Source organism: Ammospiza nelsoni, chromosome 2, assembly GCF_027579445.1.
Source record: "Ammospiza nelsoni isolate bAmmNel1 chromosome 2, bAmmNel1.pri, whole genome shotgun sequence".
In the NCBI taxonomy this organism is placed as follows: Eukaryota; Metazoa; Chordata; class Aves; order Passeriformes; family Passerellidae; genus Ammospiza; species Ammospiza nelsoni.
The window spans coordinates 1,594,153-1,615,055 of record NC_080634.1 but is presented as its reverse complement, the minus strand read 5'-3'; the positions used below and the strand labels follow the sequence as shown (position 1 = coordinate 1,615,055).

The following is a 20,903-nucleotide window of genomic DNA, read 5'->3' as shown; positions in this document are numbered from 1 at the left end:
ACCATAATGAATCAGCACCATACATGAAAAACGCACCATTATAATGAATCAGCACCACACAATCAAATAACTGCTGTTAGCTGGTTTTTAATTTAAGGACAGGTGTGCCACTAACAAAAGCACAAGTGATTCCCAACTACTCCAGCCAACATAAATCATGGCTGTGGCTCTGTTCAGGGCAGGGGCTGGCAATAAATGCTGAGATAAGATAACACAGCAGCAGCTGCATGGCTAATGAGGGACTCCAGGAACACCCATGCATGCAGGGACACACTGCATTAATATTCCCTGCCCGTGTCCAGCAGACACAAAGACAACATACCTGGAGCAATAATGAATCTACAGAAATTATTCATCACGACAACACTCTCAAACACTGCATGTAATAAGCTCCTCTTCGTGGCTTTTCTCTTTACTAAACAGAATTACCGCTACAGAAATGTTTTACAAGGATTGCATAAAATTCTGAGCGGCTGAAGGGCAAATTATTTTTCAGAACACTACAATTTCTGCATTGATCTGTACACAGGCTGCAGAAAGCACGGCAGTGCAACAACCAGGTTATTAAAATTTAGAACATGCTTCACAGAACCCCAAAATGGTTATGGTACGAGGGGACCTACAGAACATCCCACTCCCCACCCTGCCATGGCAGGGACACCTTCCATTATCCCAGGTGATCCAAGCTCCATCCAGCCTGGCCTTGGGCATTGCCAGGGATCCAGGGGCAGCCACAGCTGCTCTGCCCACCCTCACAGGGAAAAACCTCCTCTTAATACCAGTCCTGCTAATATCTAATATAAACTTACTCTTTTCAGTCCAAATCCATTTCCCTTGTCCACCCTGTCACAAACCACTCAAGACTCCAAATTCATAGATTTTTGTAGCCTGACTTGCCCTTTTTCCAGCAAAACTCCTCCAACACTGATCATCACTGAACATCACAAATGATAATTTTTATTTATACATCAAAAACTTCACCTCAGACAAAGCACGGCAAGTGAAGTTTCACCTTAATTACATCATGTAAAATAATTAACTCCTTTCTTACAATTCTCTGTATGTCAGACCACCACAAAATCATCAGCAAAGTAACCTCACCAGGGAATCCAGGTGCCTCCAATCACTTTCTGTCTAGCTGTATTTGATTTAAATACCCCCAAATTTCAATAAAACCAGTGCTGACTCTAACAGTTGATCTCATGCCTTTGCTCTTGCAAAAAGGCAACTGAAGAAATTAGGAAGTTGTAAGCAAGGAGAAAGTAATTTCAATTTCATTTGCACAGAATACTTCAGGTTCCTTTTCAGCCACTCCAAGGAAAAAATCACCAGAGGTCACATCACAGCAAATCACAGCCTTTATGTTTGGTTTTAAAAATAACAAACTCTCTTTTGTTCAAAGGTTTTATACCATCTGAATGAAAGAGATCCCTTCCTAGAAAGATGACCCTTTTATATGCAAGCTGTTACCTGCCAGGGTTATGTTATTGCTAGAAACAGGCAGTTCAGCTGCATTTTTATCACAGAGCACAAGTTCCATGTCAGCTTTGAATAATATCAGCACTATTGCCTTTCCTGCTGGAGACTTTGTACCACTTATTAAATAAACTCCACTGTGCTGGGCAGTTAACAGCACTGTTCAAACACTGGTTTGCTGCCTGGATTTTGGGCTGGCTTTATTTGCCTGGTCTCCAATTAAACCTGCTACCTCCCACGTTACATCACATCCATGCCCTTCAGCCCAGAGATACACACGTGGAACTCTACCCCAGCTCTTGTTAATGAACATATTTCTATATCAGAGCATCACCTTGGCTCTTCTTTCCAAACTACACGTTAAGGTTTTCCTTGAGATCAGTAAAGGGAAAGATTTCCCTGGAAAAGGTTGAGTGGGGGAAATGAAGCTGCTGAGCACTGCAGCCCTTCTCTAGAGCCCATCCCTTGGAAGAGCCTTCATGCAGAAGATGTCCTGCTGCTCCCATTCCCAGAGCATGCCTCTTTCCACTCCTCATGTCTCTGATCAGGTGGAGGTGTCACTGATACTGTCCTGCAGCAGCCAAGCACAGCCTTCACACTCCTCCCTTCCTGCCCAGGGACCTTGCATGCTTTCCCTGCTCAGCCATCAGACTCCTGACCTTCCCACACAATGGGATTGGGTGCTCTTTAGCCCTCTGCCAGTCCTGCTCAGGAAAACAAAGCTGAACCCATCACTCCTGGCTGCCTCCCAGGAGACTCTGCCCACCACTGCCGAACTCTGCTCTCATGACAGTGCATCTCCAGGTCCTGAAGGCCATTCGTGGTCACAGAAGCCCAAGCCACCACCAGTCTGGACAGGATTCCAACACCAGCCTCCCCTCCCACGGCAAGCACGGACAACGTGGAGTTCTCACACCACAAACATCCCAACACGGGGTGAACGTGGCCTCCAGGCCAAGATTTTTAACAAGAACCTTGCTGGGCAGGCCAAAGTCCCAGCAGCTGTGAAAGCACACGAGGCAGCAGGACAAACTCAAACCACCCTGGCGAGGTCACCCACAGGCTCAAGTTCTGCCCACAGAGAAGTTCTCTGAGAAGCCAGTGACATTTCCTGCTTGTGCACCCACTTGAGGTCTGCCTGATCTCAGCAGACGTGTGAAGGGCATCTTTACAACTCGGGAAGCACAAATATTTGTAACATCAGGAAACTCTCTCTGCTTGCTGAGTCAAGGAATTCAGCTCTCCTTCCTGCAGCTCGCTGGCAGCCCTCGCTTTCTGCTTACCTCAGTGCACTGCTCCAGTTCCCTGGCAAGCACAAAAGAAATAAAGAAGTGGCCTTTTTTTAAACTTGACTTTAATGTACATACTCTGTACTGTCTCCTCTTGAGTCTTAAAATAGTTCTTCTGAACAGAGCTTCATAAATTCGTGCAGAAAGGGAGTAGCTGGCAACTCAACCATCCTGTACCACAGCAGAGCTCTTCTCTCCTCTACAAATTCCTTTCTACAGCATATCACATGATTTTTAGCAGTTTTTCCCCGAGCAAACAGCAGCTACAATATCCACCCATCCCTTTTATAGCCAAGCACACAGCAATCCCTTGTTGATTCAGCTACTACAGAACATTTTACCACCCTGAGGAGCCCTGCTCCATCCTTCTGCTACACTGAGATTCTACAGTAACTCACACCTGCACTGGATTCTCCATCTCTGCCCTGCAATTAGAAGCCTGCTCGTCTCACACCTAAAACTAATCAGCTGTGACAGCTTTGCTATCATTTGTCCTTTGGAATGCTTACCCTTTAAATCTCCACTTATCCTCAACTAAGATAAAAGTACACGGAAGGGAAATTCTCCTGAGTGTAAACAGAGGTATTAAAGCTGAAAATATTTCAACCAATATTTCAATGTATCAGGATACAGCCAGCTATACAATCAAGGAATCAAAGCTGGGCACAATACCTTTGTGACAAAAGCAGTCTCCTGCCTGTCCTGCCAGCATCCATCCACCTACAATTGGTTTTGCTCCAGTTTTCACACACAGTTTTCAGAACCTGGATCATCCTTCCTGCCATCCCCTCCAGCAAGTGAAGGCACTACTGTTCATCTCAAAGGAGTAATAACTCTGCCTTCCATGCCCACAGAGAGCAGATAAATGAGCCCCTGCTTTGAAAAACAAAAGCCACAAAGTCTAACTTTAAACATCTTGACTTCACAAGTTCTCACACACAGAACAGTTCAGGTGGGAAAAGACCTTGATGATCATCACGACCAACCATGAATGATTTCCCACTCTTACAAAAGTCCCTTCCTGAAAAGCCCATTTGGATTTTCAAGACAGCATTGCTTACAGAGCTCACCGTTGTTTAAATGATGCACTTCAAACCTGAAACTTCCCCACACAATATGCTATAAAGTCACTATCTTTTTTAAGCAGGATATTTAGAGGTCAGTCCCAACTGGCACAGGCCAATTTTAAGTGCTCTTTACAACATACAGAACATATTAGAACATACATATCTTGGCAACGTGTCTAACTGAAGCATTTGAATGCTCAGTAAAATGTATTTGATTAAAACAAAAAATATTGACACATATGCAAAATTCTTGGTGTGAAAGTACCCACAAGCAAATTTGGCCTTCAACAGGAGATAGCTGTGATTTTTATCAGCACAAGCTCCCAATTAATAAGAAATTTCTTCTCCATAAATCCATCAAAAATAACAAAGCAGTTTTTCCCCAAATGCACTTGTGAGCTATAAATTTATTCATAATTTTAAATGTTCTAATGCACACAGCCTATGATAAACCATGAAATACCTTCACCTCATGCCTGAACAGTGGCCCTGTAGCAATGCACAGAGAAAAAAATTCCAGACAACATTCCCTAGCGAGCAATGTACTCCCCATAAATCACATTACTGTACAGTTTGGGATTAGGATGAGTTGCCACTAGCAACAGAGCCAAAAAAATCAATTCTGCCACTATATATAGAGAATTCTTGCAAGCTCAAACGTAGGCAATGTTTTCTGCAATTTGTCTCAGAGAAGTATTAGCAGTCCAGCATGTGATCAGAGGAACATGACACCCAGACACAAAACAACCCTAAAACAATCGTTTTTCCTTCAGTAGAATAAAAAAAGAAAACAAAAAGAACCGCCAGAAAGCTGCTGGTGTGTGTGAGGATTTCATTCACCCTTTTCAAAATAAAAGCGTGCCCTCTTTAGAGCATTAACATTCACAACAAATACAAGGATTGGTTTCAGAGCTTCAGTGTATTTAAAATGATCACTAATGAGTTTTTGTTTTAAAATGGGAAACTAAGCAAACATTAGGGAGAGATACAATTTATACAAATGCAAGGGTATTTTTCTATAGCTTCCCCAGACCTGATTCATCATATCCAAGGCATTTCCCTTCCAGAAAAAAAAAAAAAAAAAAAACCTAGGATGTTATAATTCAGACTGTCTACAGGAGCTTTTAGAAAACAGGAATATGAGGAGTTTCTTTGATCCCCATTTGCTTAACAGCAAGAAGCCAAGGCACATTTCATCATCTATGCATCTTATTTCATCCTGGATCTGCAAAAGGTTTTGTAGCAGGCAACAACCACCTTGGAACTCTTCCTTTACTCATCTGTCACATTTTAGAAATCTTGACAGTGCCACCCAGGTTTATCACAAAGACTTCTCTCCTTTCTTTTCCACAGTCTTAATACGAGCATTTCAATTTTAAATGATGCCCTTCACAAGGTTTGATTGTCACTAACACTGACGTAAGTCAAATTCTGTGTTCTAATGGATTCCACAGGTAATAATAATTACTATAATGGATTTTCTTCCTCAAAGCACAATCACCCTGTTTTAGAAGAGTACAGTAATTTTTTTAAAGTCAGTAAAATGTAACAGTTCACTGAAAACATGTGGCACAATTTCTGAAATCCATCTGTAGATATATGTCAGAACCACAGAATCATTTAGGTTGGAAAAGACCTCTGAGATCACTGAGCCCAAGTTTTGACTGATTACTACCTTGCCACCACCGAGTGCCATGTCAAGCCATTCCTTGAACACCAATATTCCTTATAAACTTTTCCCCAGAAGGAGAAATTTCGGTCTATTGCCAACCAAAAAAAGATAGGGAAAAGATATCTGAAATGGGTCAAGGCACCCTGTCTTCTTGCCACTGACAAGAATATTGATCTTGCTTACTACCTGCAGCACCACTGCCTGCTCCAATCACATAAAAGAGTATAATGCAGTTAAAACCATTCTTCCTGAGCTCCAGCAAAACCAGAACACGGCTGTCAGTGAAGGTTTGCCACAGAATCACAGACTCCCAGCATGGTTTGGGTGGGAAGGGACTTTAAAGATCATTAGTCCCACGGGCAGGGACACCTCCCACTTTCCCAGGCTGCTCCAAGCCCCATCCAACCTGGCCTTGGACAATTCCAGGGATGCAGGGCAGCCACAACTTCTCTGGGAACCTGTGCCAGGGCCTGCCCACCCTCGCAGAGAAGAGCTTGCCCCCAAAACCCAACGACCCCTGCTCTTCAGCAGCCAGAATCATGCCCCTTATCCTGGCACTCCATGTCCTTGTCTCGGTTCCCTCTCCATCTTTTTATGGGCTCATTTCAAGTCCTGCAAGGGGCAATTAGGTCACCCCAAAGCTTCTCTTTTCCAGACTGAACAATCCCAATTCCCCCAGCCTTTCCCACACTGCCAGTTCAGCAGCACAGCTGGGTGCAGAGAAGGCAAAAGGCATTTCAAACATCCACCGAGCTGTGTCAACAAAAGGGCCCAGCCCTCCTCTAGCACAGTATCGAGCTAACCTGCTAAATTTAGAACCAGAAAATCACAACTAGGATGGACAAACTCCTCCAGCAGAGAGACCCATTTGCTCCCTGAGAGTAAAGAAGTGTTTGGATGCATGGAGAGACGAGGTCTTGGTTCTTAACCGGACAGCATCTCTGCGCTGCACCTCCAGCAGAAGGACCTGGCAGCGAGCAGAGAACATCAAAGCACCCCCACCAACTCAAAGGAACTTCTCAGGGCAGATCAAAGCTGCAGGCACTTCATAAGCCGGGCCTGGGTGCTCCAAGCACCCCCGAAGGAGCCGGGAACAAAGAGCAGCGAGGCCGTGCAGCCGCATTCCTGCGGCACCGCAGAGACCCGGGGAGGGACGGACGGACAGACAGACAGACAGCCCCGGCTGCGGCACACGCCAGCCACAGGGCCAGGACTCCCCAGGAAATGGGAATAACAACACGGCCATGCTCGGTTCCAGGGAAAAGAAACGTGGCTTTGCTCCTCCTTGTGCTGCGCTTTGTTAGGATGGACAGAAGGAGAGCGGGTGCTTGCCAAAAGGAGAGGGAGCACACAGGAAAGCAAGCGCAGACAAGCAAAGGACACTTTTATCAGTGACACATTTGAGGATGATCAAAGTCTTTACACAGGTTTTTAAAACTATGTCTTGAGGACCTGAGCCCAAACGCCCAAGAGACACAAGATTCAGCTCCTCAGGCATTAGGGATCAAGTTCAGCCACTTTCCGCCGACGAGAGGCAGATTGCATCACCTCAGACTGCACTTCAACCACTTTTTGGATATTGCAACCAAAATTCTGCATATTTCCAAATGAAAAACTCCTGTAATCACAAAGATTACCTTCACCTCCTCAGCAGAAAAGCCTAAGCTCCAAATGCTTAGAAAAGCTAGAATATAGGGCCTTCTTTGTTTTCTACACAGCTGATTAGCTCATAACAATTAACTACAACATGCTTTCACATCAATTAATATAAATATGGACAAACAACGTCCACAAAACTTTTGTTTGCACTTTTAACCTATTTGAACAAATGTACATCATTCAAGCTCTGCATACATTCAGCCAAATCAGAAGGGTTTAGGCAGATGCTCCCCTGAAAGCCTGTACATCATAGGGGAAAAGAAATGAGATTCCCAAGGAGAACCAGTGCACTTCCCAAGCTTCCCCAAGTCCTCTCAAGTCTGCCACTATTTATAGTGATTCGAGAGACTCAACACCTCCCACACTGTTACAATTCTGAGCCTTTGCTTTGATTTGAAATGCACAGACGAGAGCTAAGAAGGGGGTACAAACCAGTCTTACTGCAACTGCAGAAATTACTTTTCTCTCATCTGTCTCCTGCTACTGTGTGGGAAATGTCGGATACAAGGAATAGCTGCAATTCCACTAACAATCCCAAAGACACTAGTTGTACAAGTACCCAAAAATGCTAATGTTTGCTAATACTACAGAGAACTGATGATCTTTTAACTGCAAAGAAAAGATGAGATTGCTCAGAGATCCAGAGGAAATCACATCATGAGCCTTGAATCTTTTGCTCCCAAATTGCCACATTTTAGAAAGAGCATTAGTCTCTGGAACAAACTCCCAAGAGATGCATGGAGTCCCCATTGTGGAGGTTTTCAAGACACAGATGTGAGGTAACTTCATCCAGGCTCCTTTGCCTTGTAGGGTTGGATGAGACAGCATTTTGAGGTGTGCCCTGGAGACAAATTTACTTTTAAAGAGCACCCTGGTATTGTTGGTACAGTGAGGTATCTTAAGTTTACCACCTTAAGCCAATGCCACAGGAGATGGTTCAATAAACAGGTTCAATTCAAATATTTGTGCTTTGCTGTGACTCTTGTCAAGCAAAACCCCACCCTTGTGATGGTGCTCTCTTAATCTCACCAAATCACACAACCATGGAATGGTTGGGGCTGGAAGCGACTTCCGGAGACCCCCAATCCAACACCCCTCCCAAAACAGGTTCACACAGGGCAGTTTGGAATAAGCCCAGGGAAGGAGACTGCAAAACCTCTCTGAGAAGGTTCTCTGTCATCTCACAGCAGTTTTTTCCCTCATATTCAAGGGGAACTTCCTGCATTCCAGTTGGTGCCCGTTGCCCCTTGTCCTGTCACTGGAAAGAGTCTGGCCCCCTCCCCTTGGCAGCTGGCCTGAAATATTTGCATGCATTGATAAGATCCTCTCTCAGCTGTCTGTTCTCCAGGCTGAACAGCCCAGTTCCCTCAGCCTTTGCCCAGAACTGAGGCGTTCCTGCTCAACATCTTTGTATCCTCTGCTGGATCCTCTCCAGTCGTTCCCTGTCCTGTCTCTCTTCACACAACTCTGGCTCAACAGCGTTGAGAAGAACAGAGGAAGAATGAGAAGACAAAGAGGAATTTCAAAAGCAGGACCTCTTTCTTAATTAGGCAGTGATATGTACTTGTCCTCTTACTCAGCCAGCTCAGATCACAGAGAGATAATTAGAAACAATCACACAAAATCAATTAACATGAAAGAAAACTTCATAAACAACAAGCACATTAAAATAACATGGGAAACCACTGCCATCTACTCCCTTTCTCACCAGTGGCAACACAGCTGAAAACGAGCAAAAGTACATTTAAAGATAAGACAGGCTAAAACCAGCCTGGGAACACACCAGGACTATGAAAAAACAGGTGCTAGAATCAAGGCATCATAACATGGCTTATTATTGCTTTTCTGAATATTCTTTTTCATTCACAAGGCAATCTAGCCTGTCTTTTCTGCCTCTGGCTGGCTTTAGGATGGGAAGGCAATGATGTTCAGGTCAAACATTAACAGAAATTCAGCAGCCTAGCCCATGGCAATGTTTCGAGACAGAAATTCCCAATTATGTCAAGAGATTACAACCACTTTACTCCCTGCTGAAAGGAGTAAATAGGGGTCAATTTTACTTCATTCTTCAAGAACTTCAGCCCCTCATCTCTGTCACTCTGAAATAAGAGCAAAGTAATTCCACCTTTCACACAGTTAAGTGATTTCTCAAATTCCCAGTTTGCAGATGATGCCAAGCTGAGCAGCGCAGTTGACACAAGGGAAGGACGGGGCCATCCAGAGGGAAGGAATAAATGGGATATTGGGAAGGAATTCCTCCCTGGGAGGGTGGGCAGGCCCTGGCACAGATTTCCAGAGCAGCTGTGGCTGCCCCTGCATCCCTGGCAGGGTCCAAGGCCAGGCTGGATGGAGCTTGGAGCAGCCCGGGACAGTGGGAGGTGGCCCTGCCATGGCAGGGGTGGGAATGGATGAGTTTTAACATCCCCCTCCCACCCAAAACCCCTCCACAAATCTCTGATTCATTCTTACATTCAAAGCTCTTCAAAGGCACTTCGGATCTGAGCTCATCTCAGAGTATCATACCCTCAAGAAAAATTGTGGCTTGCTCAGTTTTTTTGCCTCCTCCCTTTTTTTTTTTTTCTTTCTCCTTCAAAAATGCAAACAGAACGCAGCAGAGCCCCCTCAAAAAAAATCTTATTTATGCTCAGGATTGTATGCATTTAAACATGGCCATAAGCGCCAACATCTTCCCCACTAAGACTGGCTTGCATCTGGCTAGAAATAACTCTGCTCAGTGGCTCTACCACCATAAATCTTCCAAAGTCTTCTGCATGGCTGAGCCCTGCTCATAAAATCAGACACCAGCACGTTTTGTGTGTCTCATTAAAGGGATGTTTGGTGGAGCCGGCGCAGGAGGAGAGAGGAGTGCGTGAACAAGCTTCCCAGAGCCACTGGGGATTGGCCCAAACCGTTCTCACCGTGCCACAAAGAAAGGAACGCTCAAAACAGCCCCAAAGGCTCTCACAGGAGCGGCTCCGAAGGTTAGCAATCATTTCAGAAGTCTGAGAATGGAATCTCCATGCTTACAGTAGCACACACCGAAAAAAAAACCAAAATACCAACCCTAGATTTCAATAGATTATTTTTGCAGTTACTCTCTTTCCTCAAGTTTCAATTGGAAATATTCCATTTGCTTCCTAAATAAACACAAGCCAAGGCTTACAGCCATTAATTCCATACTTTCCCTCTCTTTCCTCAAGTTTTAATTGGAAATATTGCATTTACTCCATAAATAAGCACAACCCAACACTTACAAGCTTAAAATCAATAACAAGCCCCCAACTTAATATAGTCCTACTGTGCATTTAGGAAAAATGTTATTAAATTTTAAAACCTACTATAAAAACCAGTCAGAAAAGTACCACATTGAGCCATTATAAACCAGTTTATACTGCAAACATTTGACCAGCGCAACTTGGGTTGAATAAGGTTTTAGCCTTTTTTTAACTGCCAGTGTTTAAAAGTATAAATGCAGTGTAAGTATCAATTTTCTGTGTGCTTTCATATGCAAAAAGCAATCAAGATGATTAAACAAGGTCAATGATTTTACTAAGCAAAAAAAAAAGTTTAAAAATCAGATGCATATTCATCAGAAAACCAAATTCACCACATGTAAGATAAGATATTAGTTGGGTCAAAAGTTGACTGGGAGAAGGAGAGGCAGATCTCAAGGACCAGCTGGGAATGAAAAGAAAAGTAAGGACACCAAGTTCTCTGCAGCCAAGATAACCATGGTACATCAGTCCTTTTCTGGGAAAAAAAAACCAACAAAACAAACCCACAAGATCTTTTTTACCTCTGCCTTCCCTACAGGAATATTTACATGGTGTAGGATTTGGTAATCCCACTCCCATCATTTTCAGGATGCTGGAATTGACAAGGCACAAGGTTTCTGAGGTGTCCTGATGGGATACTGACAAAGGCAGCAAAATCTGCAAAATACACGTTTTAGCACCAAACTAAACAGAACCAAAGGTTGAAGGTTGAGGCTGGGTGCTGGGAGAAGGCTCTTCCCCCACAGGGTGGGCAGGCACTGGACAGGGAATGGTGACAGCACCAAGCCTGGCTTCAGGAAGCCTCTGGACAATGCTCTCAGGCACATGGGGAGGTTTTGGGGTGTTTGTGCAGGGCCAGGAGTTGGACTGGATGATCCTGATGGGTCCATTCCACATCCATGAGGACATTCCATGACCCTGTGACAACTCACCACCACCACAGGGAATCAGGCCAGGCCACCCTGATTGTGCCTGGAATGGGAAGAACGCTCTTCCTCTCCCCATGACAGCCCATCCTGACCTTTGTGGGATGTCCCCTGCAATTCCCCTTACACAGGGATTTCCAATAGGAGCTGGGATGAAAAGCCTTGAGGGAAAGCCTTCACCACAGAAGTGATGTGATGGAGAAGAAAGTAAACCCAAGAACACCTTGAGTTTGAACAAGTGGATCAAAAGGATAAATTGCTGTTCCTTTAGAACCACCCTGTGCCATGTATTTTAACACACACTGCAATTGTCCCCATGAAAATCTGTACCAAAAGCAACTTTGCAGAACTCCATGGCAGCTGCTGGCATCCCAGAGCTCATCGTGGTGAAAAACAAGAGCTGGGTCCAGGAAAAGCCATGCTCGGATACAGATCAGGAAAAAAAAAAGAAATCAAACCCACAGGACTTTGTGCAAACTAAAGAGTTCCTTCATAAAAAACGGGGCATGAGTCAAAAGTGAAAATGCAATTTTTGGCAAGGAGTACTCAGAACCCAAATCCTCTTGTTATGTCTTGGAAGACAAACTCACACGAAAGCCACAGCTTAACAGAACAAGCCCAGGGTCTCCTGAAAGTCCTTAAAAATCAAACTTCCAGAGCATGTGCTGGAATTGCTTTAAGAAAAAAAAAAACCACCAAAACAAAAACCTCATTCAAATGCAAACCTCAGAGAAAAAAAAATGGGGAAAAAATAATTTTTGTTCTGATATGAGAAATGGTTTTTTGGGCCTTTTTGCACTATTCTGCTATAAAAAAGGCAAACAAAAAAAGTCTTTTGATTATTTAACTTTCATCAGTTCAAAGATACTCAGAAACACTAAAACAGGGGGTCCATTAATTTTTGTCTGTCAGGGATGAAAAAAAAGAAGGAGGAATGTGGTCCATTTCTCAATTCTACTGTGCCAAGACAGGCCTGAATCATTACACTGTGGCCATGTTTATATAAAACTCTTCTTTTTTTTGCTCAGAACTTGGATTTCCACACCCAGTAGGCAACAGCTTTTTTTAAAGTACATTCCAAGCTTCCCTCAAACAGTTCCAGTCAAAACATCACCAGATTTTAATTCCGTCAAGAATGTGAGCATCTCATTAAAGCCCTGCCTAATTATAGGTAATGTGCCCAGACCACAGATTCTGTGGTGTCTTTATATGGAATATTGTTCAGAAGTAACTGCACCAACTTCTCTCAAAAATTCTGAAATTTCTGCTTATTTAGTGTTACAGCAAAGAATTTTGTGTCCTCAACTAATTAGCAGAGCCTGGGAAAAAAAAAGAAAGTACAAAACAAAGTCACAATAATCACTAGTGGTGAGAAAGATCAACCCAGGAAGAAAGAAATGTCATCAGCTCGTAAGAAGATCGGAAGTTTTAAAGAAATAAATATTCCAGTCACAGAAGGAAAGCCTCAAGTGCGAGTCAAACCCAGGAAAAATAACGTTCTGCACATTGTTTCGGGGAATTTTTCTGATTTTTCTGCTGCTTTCCTCTTTGGCAGGTTGCAGGTTTCAGAACTGTAAGCACAGCAAATCACTCTGCTCCTACTGAAATAAAGCCCCAAACACCAGAGGCAAGGATTGCATCTGCTGAATGCAGGGAATGACCTTGAGGGAAAAAGGAAGGACACATTTCTCAGCAGGATAAAGGGAAAAAGAGATGGACCTGCTCGTGCATAGATGAATTTTTTAAAAAGGGGCTTTATCAGACACCACTAGCCAGAGGCAAACATGCTCTGCAGCCCAGGTTCAGGAATACCCAAATAAACTGCATTCCCTGCAGCTGGAGACTGCAAAGAACAGGAAGAAGGGTAAACTCCTCACCACCACCATGCCTGGGGGCAGGAAAAGCAGAGATTTCTCCAAATTATTCAGAATCTCTTACGGATTCTAATACACATGGCTGCACACACATGTAAATACATATTATTTGACAGCTTTTTTCTCCATCTGCTCCTCCTTCCACGGCTCCACAAGGCTCTTCCCTAACACAGAATCCTTTAAGGGATCTCGTAGATTTGCAGTATTTAAAATGGAACTGCTGCTGGTCTCTGCTCCAGACTCAGCCCCAGCTGCCATAAACCTTATCAGGAACCTGCCAGCACAGCCAGCCAGATTCCAGGAGCACAAATTCCACCGGGGAGTACAAAGTGTATCCAACAGCAAAAGCTTCCACGGAGCATAATTGAGCACAGAAAACGACATGTTAAAACGAGCAGGAACTGGCTGGCTACAGATGTAAATTCATTCATACTTTTACTTTCTTTTTTTAAAGACCTGCGCTGCTCGCTCCGGCTTGTTATGACAGGCTGAGGAGTTAAAGGAGCTCTCTGTCCTCATCCTGGGCACAGAAACACAAATGCTGCCCTGGAATTGCTGCTTCCCTCCCCGCCTGCAGGAGGGACAGCCCAGCGACAGCATCCAAGACAGGGAAGGGCTCACGCTGGGAAGGAAGGGCCACAACATCTCCTCACTTGGCTTAACACATCTTCAGTGGCCCTGCTGCACGTTAAACAGGAAAGAGTCTCAGGAATAGAGAACTAATTAAAATTCACAAGGTCAGAACTGGATAAAGAAAGGGAGGAGATGAAGCACCTGGGAGGAAAAAAACAAGAAAATAAATTGACAAATCGGAAGGGGGAAGGAATTGCCAGGAGGCAGAGCTTTGGAGGAGAGGGTGGAAGGTAGAAAATCACAGAATACTCTGAGCTGGAAGGGACCCACAAGGACACCCCACAAATGCAAGGCAGCAGAAGAAAGGTGAATAACACAGAGAAATGCTTCTTTATCAGAAAGAACGTGTCAGGAGGCAGGAACCACAAGGACAGAAGAGGGAAGGAAGCAGAAGCAAGTATTTGTACATAGATTCACATCTCTGTCAGTTGCACAAGGGGATGGTGAGCCTCTCTTTTTGGCAATTCCTTTTAAATAATGAATGAGGGAAAAAAACGCCTGAAAAAAAACTAAAATCAGAAGCCAACAAATGAAAGGACTGCATTGTTACTCCTTCTCAGCCAGAAATCAGGCAATCTTTACATCTCATTTCAAATGACTTAAAAGGATGAGGCAACGTAGATCAGCACATGCAGACAGCCAAAACGAGTTGAGACTTAAATGAGGTGAATTTTCCAGAGCTGTAACTCACAAAGCAGCAGCTGTGCCTTCCACAGGGGCATCAGGCCGGGCTTACACAGTGACTTTAAACCCGTGTGAACCTGGGCTGCTGCTGAGCAGCTTCGCCTTCCCTCTGCTCCCTCAGGTGCTCACCATCCCTGCTCCCTCCCCTGCCACGCTGGACCACTGGATTGATCCAAAAACCTGGGAGAAAAGCCAGGGAAGGTTTGATTTCAGGTGGGGAGCTCCCTGATCCACAGAATTCACCCACCCTGTGCTGCAGCAGAATCAGCTGGGCCAGCAGACCTGGCCTTACACCTTGAGTCCAGACTAAAATTAAAACAGGCACGCAAACCCAACTTCATTCTCTCTAGCTAAACACAAATGTGAAGAAGTTTTAGAAAGGACATCTTAGGATACCTTTCTAAAGCAAAACCTGAAAAGGCACCACAAGTGCTTTGGAAAAGCAGACCCCAAGCCTTTGAAAGAGCAAGGCCCAATGCTTAATGTAAAGCAATTATCACTTCATGAGTTTATAAAGTCTGTAGCACATAAATACCTCACAGAAATGCCAAGTTGAATTAAAATGTGAATCATACAGAGTTCTTCACAATTCTGCAGGCACTGGTACACACACAAAAGGAAAGCATCCCTGTGTCCCAGCAAACCAAGAGTATTTGCAGCCCCTGGCTGTGACTTAATTACTACCATCAGTCAAATAAGGCAATCTTAAAACTAAAATAAAATACATTAATATTGCTAACACCTCTAATAAATTCAGCCATTCATAGGCCACCAAAAAATAATTAACTTAGCGCCTAAAAGCAGCCAGTATGGATGGAGTGAAGGACTCCTTGCCATGAATGTTGAAGGGTTTCTAGACCACAGCAACAAAACCTACATTTACCTGTCAAGGAATAAACCCTTTTCCTCCATCCCAGTGGCAGAAAGACAACCTTTTTTATGGTAATGCCAACACATATCTCCCACATGAAGGCAGGAGATAGCTTTAGTGAGCTACAGAAGATAAACACATGTCATGCCTGAAAGTAAGCCAAAGACCCTGAAAGCATCCTTTATCACTTGTTCCCCAAACTCCCCAATCACTGAGCATGAAGAAACGTAACAGAAGAGCCAAACAGAGAGTATAAACACAGAAATGTATTCTTAAATCTATTTGCTAACACATTTCAACACATTCTTTATTAGAGTCTTGTCAAGTCATGGAAAGATACTCCAGCTTTAGTGCTACTGAGCTTCCACAGAGGAACAACACAGTTTGTTAAGAATGAAATGGACACTTGGTATTTACTGAAATAAATACTAGAATTTTACATAGTGTCAAAAGCCATCAAAAAAAAAAAAAAAAAAAGGGTAGTTACACACATAAACCTCAACCCTGACCAAGATTCCCCAGTTTTGCATAAAGATATCAAAGCTGTTGGTACTGCAAGCATGCTTTATGGGCTGGTAGGCTGCCAAAAATCATCTGCTAATACACCAGACAATAGATGCATTCTGCTGGAGAACTTTCTGATCTTTTCCTCCTATCACTTCTCTTTAGCTGCACATAAAACCCAACCCAAGCGATACAAAAAATGTGATTTGAACGCTTGCGTTTATGTGCCAACAAACCAAGCAATTATTCACAATAAAGTAACTTTTTCAAACATGCATTTTTAATCACTGGATTGCGAGCCCTGATTCAGTGTTTCCTGTTGCCATTGCAGCACTCCAGTTTCTGGAATTCCAAGCACAAATCTGTGCTCCTGCAGTGCCCAAAAGCTTCAGAAACGCCACCCAAGGACCCAAACTCTTGTGAGCCTCGATAAACAAATGGCACTGTGCTCAAATTCCATACTTTGGGATAGCAGCAGGGGCTTTCTGTGAAAACAAACCCTCCTTCCAGAGACAGCAAGATCCTGTGTGTGGTTCCAGCTTTCTGGAACGCTCCGGAACCGCGGTGGCTGCACATCCTGAATGCAGCCAGAAAGGATGGGATACTGGGGCGGGGCTGACACCCGAATTCCCCCAGGAGCATCACACCCTGACCAACGCCACGGAGCCCCCAAAGCTGCCCCCTTCCCAATCCACAGGCCTCTGCATCACACACCAGGATCAGGGCTGGTGCAGCAAATGCTTTTAACCCCAAATTCCCTGGTTCTGATTCTCCTGTCTGATACTGGAACAAATCACTGACAGCACTGAGCTGCCATGGCCCATCTCATCACCCCACTCTGAAAGAATGTTTCATCTGTAAATCCACACAGCACTTCTGCAACCAGAGTGCTGAGCACACTCAGTGACCACGGCAGTGAATTAAACATATTAACCCAGCTTCCTAATCCCCAACATTAAAATCCAGAAATTTAATTAACCGCAGAAATTGAATTACATTAAAGGAAGATATTTTAAGCTGGCATTTTCACGTTTTCCTGGGTTTGTATCCACAGGCTTATGACATCTTTCAGCAGAATACAGGCTGAAGTGATCATAAGCTCCTGAAAAACAGCAAATGCTAACAAAACCTGGGCTACGGCAGCAGTACCCGGCCTAGATGCTCTAAAAATAAGTTTCCATCTAAGGGGGAGAAATTCCTTGGATCAGTCTGTTACTTATTACTCAGCATTTGCGTGTTACACACTCTCCAGAATAATCTTAATCTGAGGAAATGAACGCTGTGATCTTTCCCATAGGCAAAAAACAAGTGTTTCAACACCCAAAAACACAAGGGGGAGAAAAGGCTCCAGCCTTGACACTCTGATTTATGGAGGACACCGATAAACAGAACTTCATCTGTCAAAGCCAAACACTTGCATTTAATACACAAACATCAAGCAGGAAATCTCATTTAAATAATTAACATGTGGACCATCCACTGCCAAAAAGAGCAGGGCAGCCATGGACTTCTGCTGAATATTTTACAGGAAATGGAATGATTAATCCTCCATATAATGCCAGGTACCCACTCCCACCATATTTTGTTAAAAGCAAACCCTTAATTTCAGGAGAAGCAAATCACATTAAGTAAAAGGAATAATGAAACCCCCACAACGGATGCTGTGTGGATTTTCTCTATTGTTTTGAACCCATGCAGAGTTTTAAATTATAAATGCAGATATCTTCTTGTAACTTTCTGGTAAAAAAATGCAATCTGCTTGAAAGTGCTTTTCAAAGCTATCTCCAGAGACACATAAATCATCAGTGGCTTTAAAATATTTTAGTAATTTTAGCAGCCTTTTACAACTGGCAAATCAAAGTCTCAGCATATTATGTAAATAAATATTGCTGAAAAGACCAATGCTTTTTTGGATGTTGTTTGTGAGTTTCTTTTAACATTTCCCCCATTGAAGAGAAGAAAAAAAGGGTTTGCATTGTGTTAGCTCCAGTTATAATTTCCAGCTGTGTCAAAACTTTAACAGCCTAAAAGCAGGAAATCCAAAGAGGAAATTCCATCGTCAGTTCCTGAATTTTGTAACTCAAATGCTCTTCCAAAAACTGGACCTTAAAGGAATTTTGGTAACATTTTCTGTAGCCTTACCTGATATCTTCCAGTAGGTCACATTCTGCCTGATGCTTGGCCTGAAGTTTTGTCATCTGCTCCACCTGAATGTTTTTCAGCTCTTGCGTAACTTTCACCTACAAAAAACCCAAACAAACCCAAGGACCACTTATATTTTCTGCAGTTCAAGTCACATTTCAGCGAGAAAACAAACAAACAAGCCCAAGGACCACTTATATTTCCTGTCGTTTAAGTCACATTTCATCAGGGAAACAAACAAACCAACCCAAGGACCACTTATATTTTCTGTACTTTAAGTCACATTTCAACAAGAAAACAAACAAACAAACTGGGAGAGGCTTCAGAAGGGCGGCTTTACATTTTTAGTACCGTTATAGTTTTCCTTTGAGCCTTGTGATCCTGCACAGCCAAAAGTCCAATACTTTGGGAACCTGCTTGGTAACTGGCAAGGAGCACCAATGGCCCAGGTACTGGGAAGGATTTGGTTTTGGAAGGGAACCTTGGAATTGTTTTGTTCTGGGTTTTTATTCAAAATGAGTTCTTGGTATTTAAGCCCTCTAGTGATCACAGGGAATCCACATATCGGCCTAAAAAATGATCACCAATATCTCTGAGCACATTACGCATGCATGAGGACAGAAACGCCAAACTGTTACTGCAGAGGGAAGAGACATTCACAGAGGAAGAGGGTACCCATCTCCCTCTTCTTCACTAGCCAGGCAAAAAAAATAAAACCCTAGATCTTATCAGCTTCCCTATTTTAACTCTGAAAACCATGCCCCAGCAACAAGCACCCTTTAATCACAACATCACCTAAAGACAAGTTTTTCACACGACACCAGAAAAATAAATCAAATGTACGCCCCTGAATTCAAGCTGAAAAATTTACTATTTTTAATAACTTTCAGCATTTTTGGCTTTATCTGTATGTTTTAAAAAAACAAATTAAAAATAAATAAACCCATACGACACAAGCCAGGTAATGGAAATAAGCTCAAATGAAATAGTACAGGCAAAGAAAATGAATAAATTAAAAGTGAAATAATTGAAATTAAATTGGTTTTGTTTGACAAAAGCAGAGTCAGCCCCTGAAATAAGAGGCCGGGAGGCAGGAATGAGAGCCCTTCACTGCAGCTGCCTGCCAGGGCTGCTGGGGAGCTCTGGGCATGGCAAGGGAATCCTGGAATCCTGCTCCTCTCCCGGGCACTGTGGCACGGCTTTGCCAGGTGCAGAGCTGGGCAATCCCCTCTCCCCACGGAGAAATCCCACATCCAAAATCTCCATCACAGCCAGAGCGGGACATGGAGCAGGCACAGGTCTCAGCCCCACAGAACTGCTGCCCGCACAGCCTCTCCACCCTCTCCACAACCCCCAGGAGGAGCCCAAAAACCACGGCGGAGCAGCTGCAGGCAGCTCAGCTCTCCAGATACCAACCTGCCTAGCCAGACAGGCCACACGGGGCACCGCGTTTATCCCAAATTTCCATCCCCGCTTGCCTCCAATGCCACGCCAGTCCCCCCGGCGGGCAGCGCCCCACATGCCCACGGAGCGCAGGGTCACCCGAAGAGCCTCCCGGGCGCATCGGCAGCTCGTTCCCATCGCACGTGGGAACCGGTGGGAAAACGCCGCTCGATTCCCGCTGCCCCTGCTCATGTGTGTGCTCCTGGCACACGCCGGGACAGGCTGCGTCCCTGGATCAACTCCAGACGTGACCTTCTTCCCCAAGACAACCAACCCCTCGCTGCTGGCACCGACGCGCCGCACGAACCCCCCAAGTTCCCGTGGCAGCCCCCCACAAGCAGCACGACCTCCGCGCCGCCGTGCAGCCGAGCCGTCCGCAGCCAGTGCCCCCCTCCCAGCCCTCCGGGTGCCTTTGGAGAGCCCCCGCCGGAGAGGGGGTCCCTGACGGAGCGCTGCCCCCCTGCACCTCCATCCGCGCCACCGCGTCCCCATCGCTGCCCTGTCCTGCCTCCCATCCCACCGCACCCAGTCCCCAGCACCCCCCGGCATCTCCCCAGGACCCACCTTGCAGGGCCACCCTGGCCAAAGCCCTCCCGGCCCCCAGCTCGCCGTGAACCCACCATTCCCTTCCCAACACTCGCGCTCCCTCTCCGAACCTCCCGCAGCCTCCCACAGCGCACAGCCCACCCCGCGCCCCCTCCCCGGGCCTCGGAGCCCCGCATCCCCCCGGAGCCCACACCCAGCCCCCCAGAACCCCCCCGAGCCGCCCCCCGGCCCCTCCGGCACGGCCCCCCTGCGCCGGGCGGGGGTCGCACCTTCCTCGGCGGCGGCTGCATGGTGGTGGCGGTGGTGCTGCGCTGGGTATCCACATCAATTCCCTCCCCCCCGGCAGCAGGATGCGGCCCCCGCTGCAGGAGGAGGAGCGGCGGCAGGAGGAGGAGCGGGCAGCGACCGTCTCCCTCCCGGTTCGGGGCGAGTCCCGGTCGGCGGGAGGAGCGGGGAAGGAAGGGAGGGAGGGAGGGATGGAGGCGGGGAGGGGCGGCGGGGGGAGGCCGCCTCTTCCTCACGAGCGGCGCCCCGGCGCCGGGCAGCGGGGAGGGAAACGAGGCGGCGGAGGGAGAGACTTCGGGAAAAGACGTGGTGGGGAGGGGGAGAAAAAAGAAAAAATAAAAGGAGGAAGGAAAAAGAAAAAAAAAAACCAGAGAAAAATAAAAATCCCGACGCAGAGAGAGGAGCGCGGCGGCCGCGGTCGCCCCCCAGCGGCCTCCCCGGGGCCTGCGCCGCCCCCGGCGGCCGCCATGGGCAGGGGCGGGGCGGGAACGCCCCCGGCGCGCGCCGGGGGTGAGGGGGCGCGCGGCGGCCGCGGGGGGGCGCCAGCGGGAGCGGAG

At 45.6% G+C, this 20,903-nt stretch overlaps 1 protein-coding gene across 2 annotated transcripts in view; it reads right to left on the bottom strand.

Annotated features, from left to right (window-relative positions):
- FCHSD2 (FCH and double SH3 domains 2) overlaps positions 1 to 20,519 on the bottom strand; it is a 119,259-nt gene extending 98,740 nt beyond the window's left edge. For both annotated transcript variants that reach the window (XM_059466595.1, XM_059466596.1), the window contains exons 1-2: positions 20,331 to 20,519; positions 18,073 to 18,170 (exon numbers count right to left, since the gene is read on the bottom strand). In XM_059466595.1, coding sequence (XP_059322578.1) covers positions 18,073 to 18,170; positions 20,331 to 20,351 — 119 coding nt within the window. In that variant the 5' untranslated portion in view covers positions 20,352 to 20,519. The remainder of the gene's footprint in view (positions 1 to 18,072; positions 18,171 to 20,330) is intronic.
- Between the last annotated feature and the right edge of the window lie 384 nt (positions 20,520 to 20,903).